At 39.5% G+C, this 1696-nt stretch overlaps 1 protein-coding gene across 1 annotated transcript; it reads left to right on the forward strand.

Annotated features, from left to right (window-relative positions):
- Window positions 1-1028: 1028 nt before the first annotated feature.
- BDR25DRAFT_201359 (uncharacterized protein) lies at window positions 1029-1178 on the forward strand (the record flags this gene model as incomplete). Its single annotated transcript, XM_033684392.1, has 1 exon — window positions 1029-1178. A coding segment is annotated over one exon (150 nt), but the record flags the coding sequence as incomplete, so codon positions are not given.
- Window positions 1179-1696: the final 518 nt, after the last annotated feature.

The raw sequence follows: 1696 nt of genomic DNA on the forward strand, positions 1-1696 counted from the left end.
AGTTTGCGCATAATAAGTTAATTAAGACTATTAGCTTTAGAAGGCACTTCTAGGGCTTCTAGAGCTACGTGACAGCTACTCTAGAGAGCAGCAAGCAGTTTCTATTATAGATACTCTTAGAAAATATAATATCACATTCTAGATTAGCTATTATATAGGCAATAATGTAACATTAAACAATACCTGTCTAAAAGCTTTATTAAAGTAATTAAAGCATAAATACAACATTAGTTATAGGTTTAATTAAGCACTTATTAAGTTAATTATCTAAGTAGATTAACTTTAATGCAAAGCATTATTAAGTCTGTTGTATTACTTATATTATTAATCTCTCTCTTTAAGCTTTCCTTCTTGTGTCTTTCTAAGAGGCTCTTATTGCTGCTCTTAAGACTGCCTCTAGTGTTGCTAGAGAAGCCCTTCTTGCGTAGTTTTTAAGTGTCTTCGCCTCTTATTATAAACAAACTAAAGTAGAGCGCCCTTGTATAAAGAGACAAAGCAAATAACAGAAGTAGCAAGGTAGTAATGTAAGCATTATCTTAGTTAAGAACTTTAATGGCGTTAAGAACATCCCTACATTACGCAAGCTTCACAATCTTGCGGTCTGGCTCTGAAGTTCCACGATCCACTAGGGTCTCTGGGACAGAGCTATTAGTCTACGTCTTAGGATTAACAATTAGACACAATAGTCTTCTTAGTATTAGGTCATCGCACAAGCCTTAAAGAAGATGGACAAGATCAAGAGCTTTATAACTAACTATAAGGACATTCTAGGCAACAATCAGCTTTAAGCTAACAATTGGGATATCCTTAAAAAGGCTGCTCACTTTTTAGAGCCATTCACATTGGCGACTCTGTACGCGGAGAAGGATAAGTTATTAATTGCGTAATTACTTAAGCTTATAGATCTCCTATTAACATAGTATAAGGAGCAGAAGGTTAGTATCTAGTTCCCCTTAATAGAGCTGAGTACTTACGTTTAGTAGAACTACTACTCCTTACCTAAGAACTATAATAAACGCATAATTTAAGCTATTAACATGGGCTGGTACGTACTTGACAAATACTACAACAAAACAGGAGAGACACCTGTATACGCTGCTGCGATACTACTTGATCCGCGCAAGCGAGCCGCCTACCTACACCAGAACTGGCCAGAAGAGTGGGTGGAGCCGGCCATTAAACTTGCTAATACAATCTAGGTAAACAATTTCAAGCCTAATAGTAAACCAGGCTCTTCTCCAGCTCCAGATAACGTACCCGGTATATCGACTGGACAGCTAGATAAGCCTGTGAACGTCTTCATGTTATTAAAGCAGAAGACAAAGGTAAAGACTATTAGTTTACAGCCAGATGACAACTTTAGGAGCTTTATTAATAGCCCAGCTATTAATTTGAAAGACAGAGTCACTCCTCTTGAGTGGTGGTGTTAATCTGAGCAGCGTTGCAGCTATCTAGGGCTTAGCTGCATGGCTATGGCTATTCTCTCTATCCCCGCAGAATCATCAGAGCCAGAACGGACCTTCTCTGGGGCCCGAAGGACCTGTTCATGGGACAGATTGCGGTTGCGATGCACCACCATCAAGATGATCGAGTGTATCGGCAATTGGATACGACAGAGGCACATTAAGCCGGTCTGGGACAGCGGAATGGGTCTACCGATTGATCCAGAGCTTCAAGAAACTCTCCTCGGTGTTGT

This window comes from Lindgomyces ingoldianus, assembly GCF_010093535.1.
Source record: "Lindgomyces ingoldianus strain ATCC 200398 unplaced genomic scaffold BDR25scaffold_103, whole genome shotgun sequence".
Taxonomy (NCBI): domain Eukaryota; kingdom Fungi; phylum Ascomycota; class Dothideomycetes; order Pleosporales; family Lindgomycetaceae; genus Lindgomyces; species Lindgomyces ingoldianus.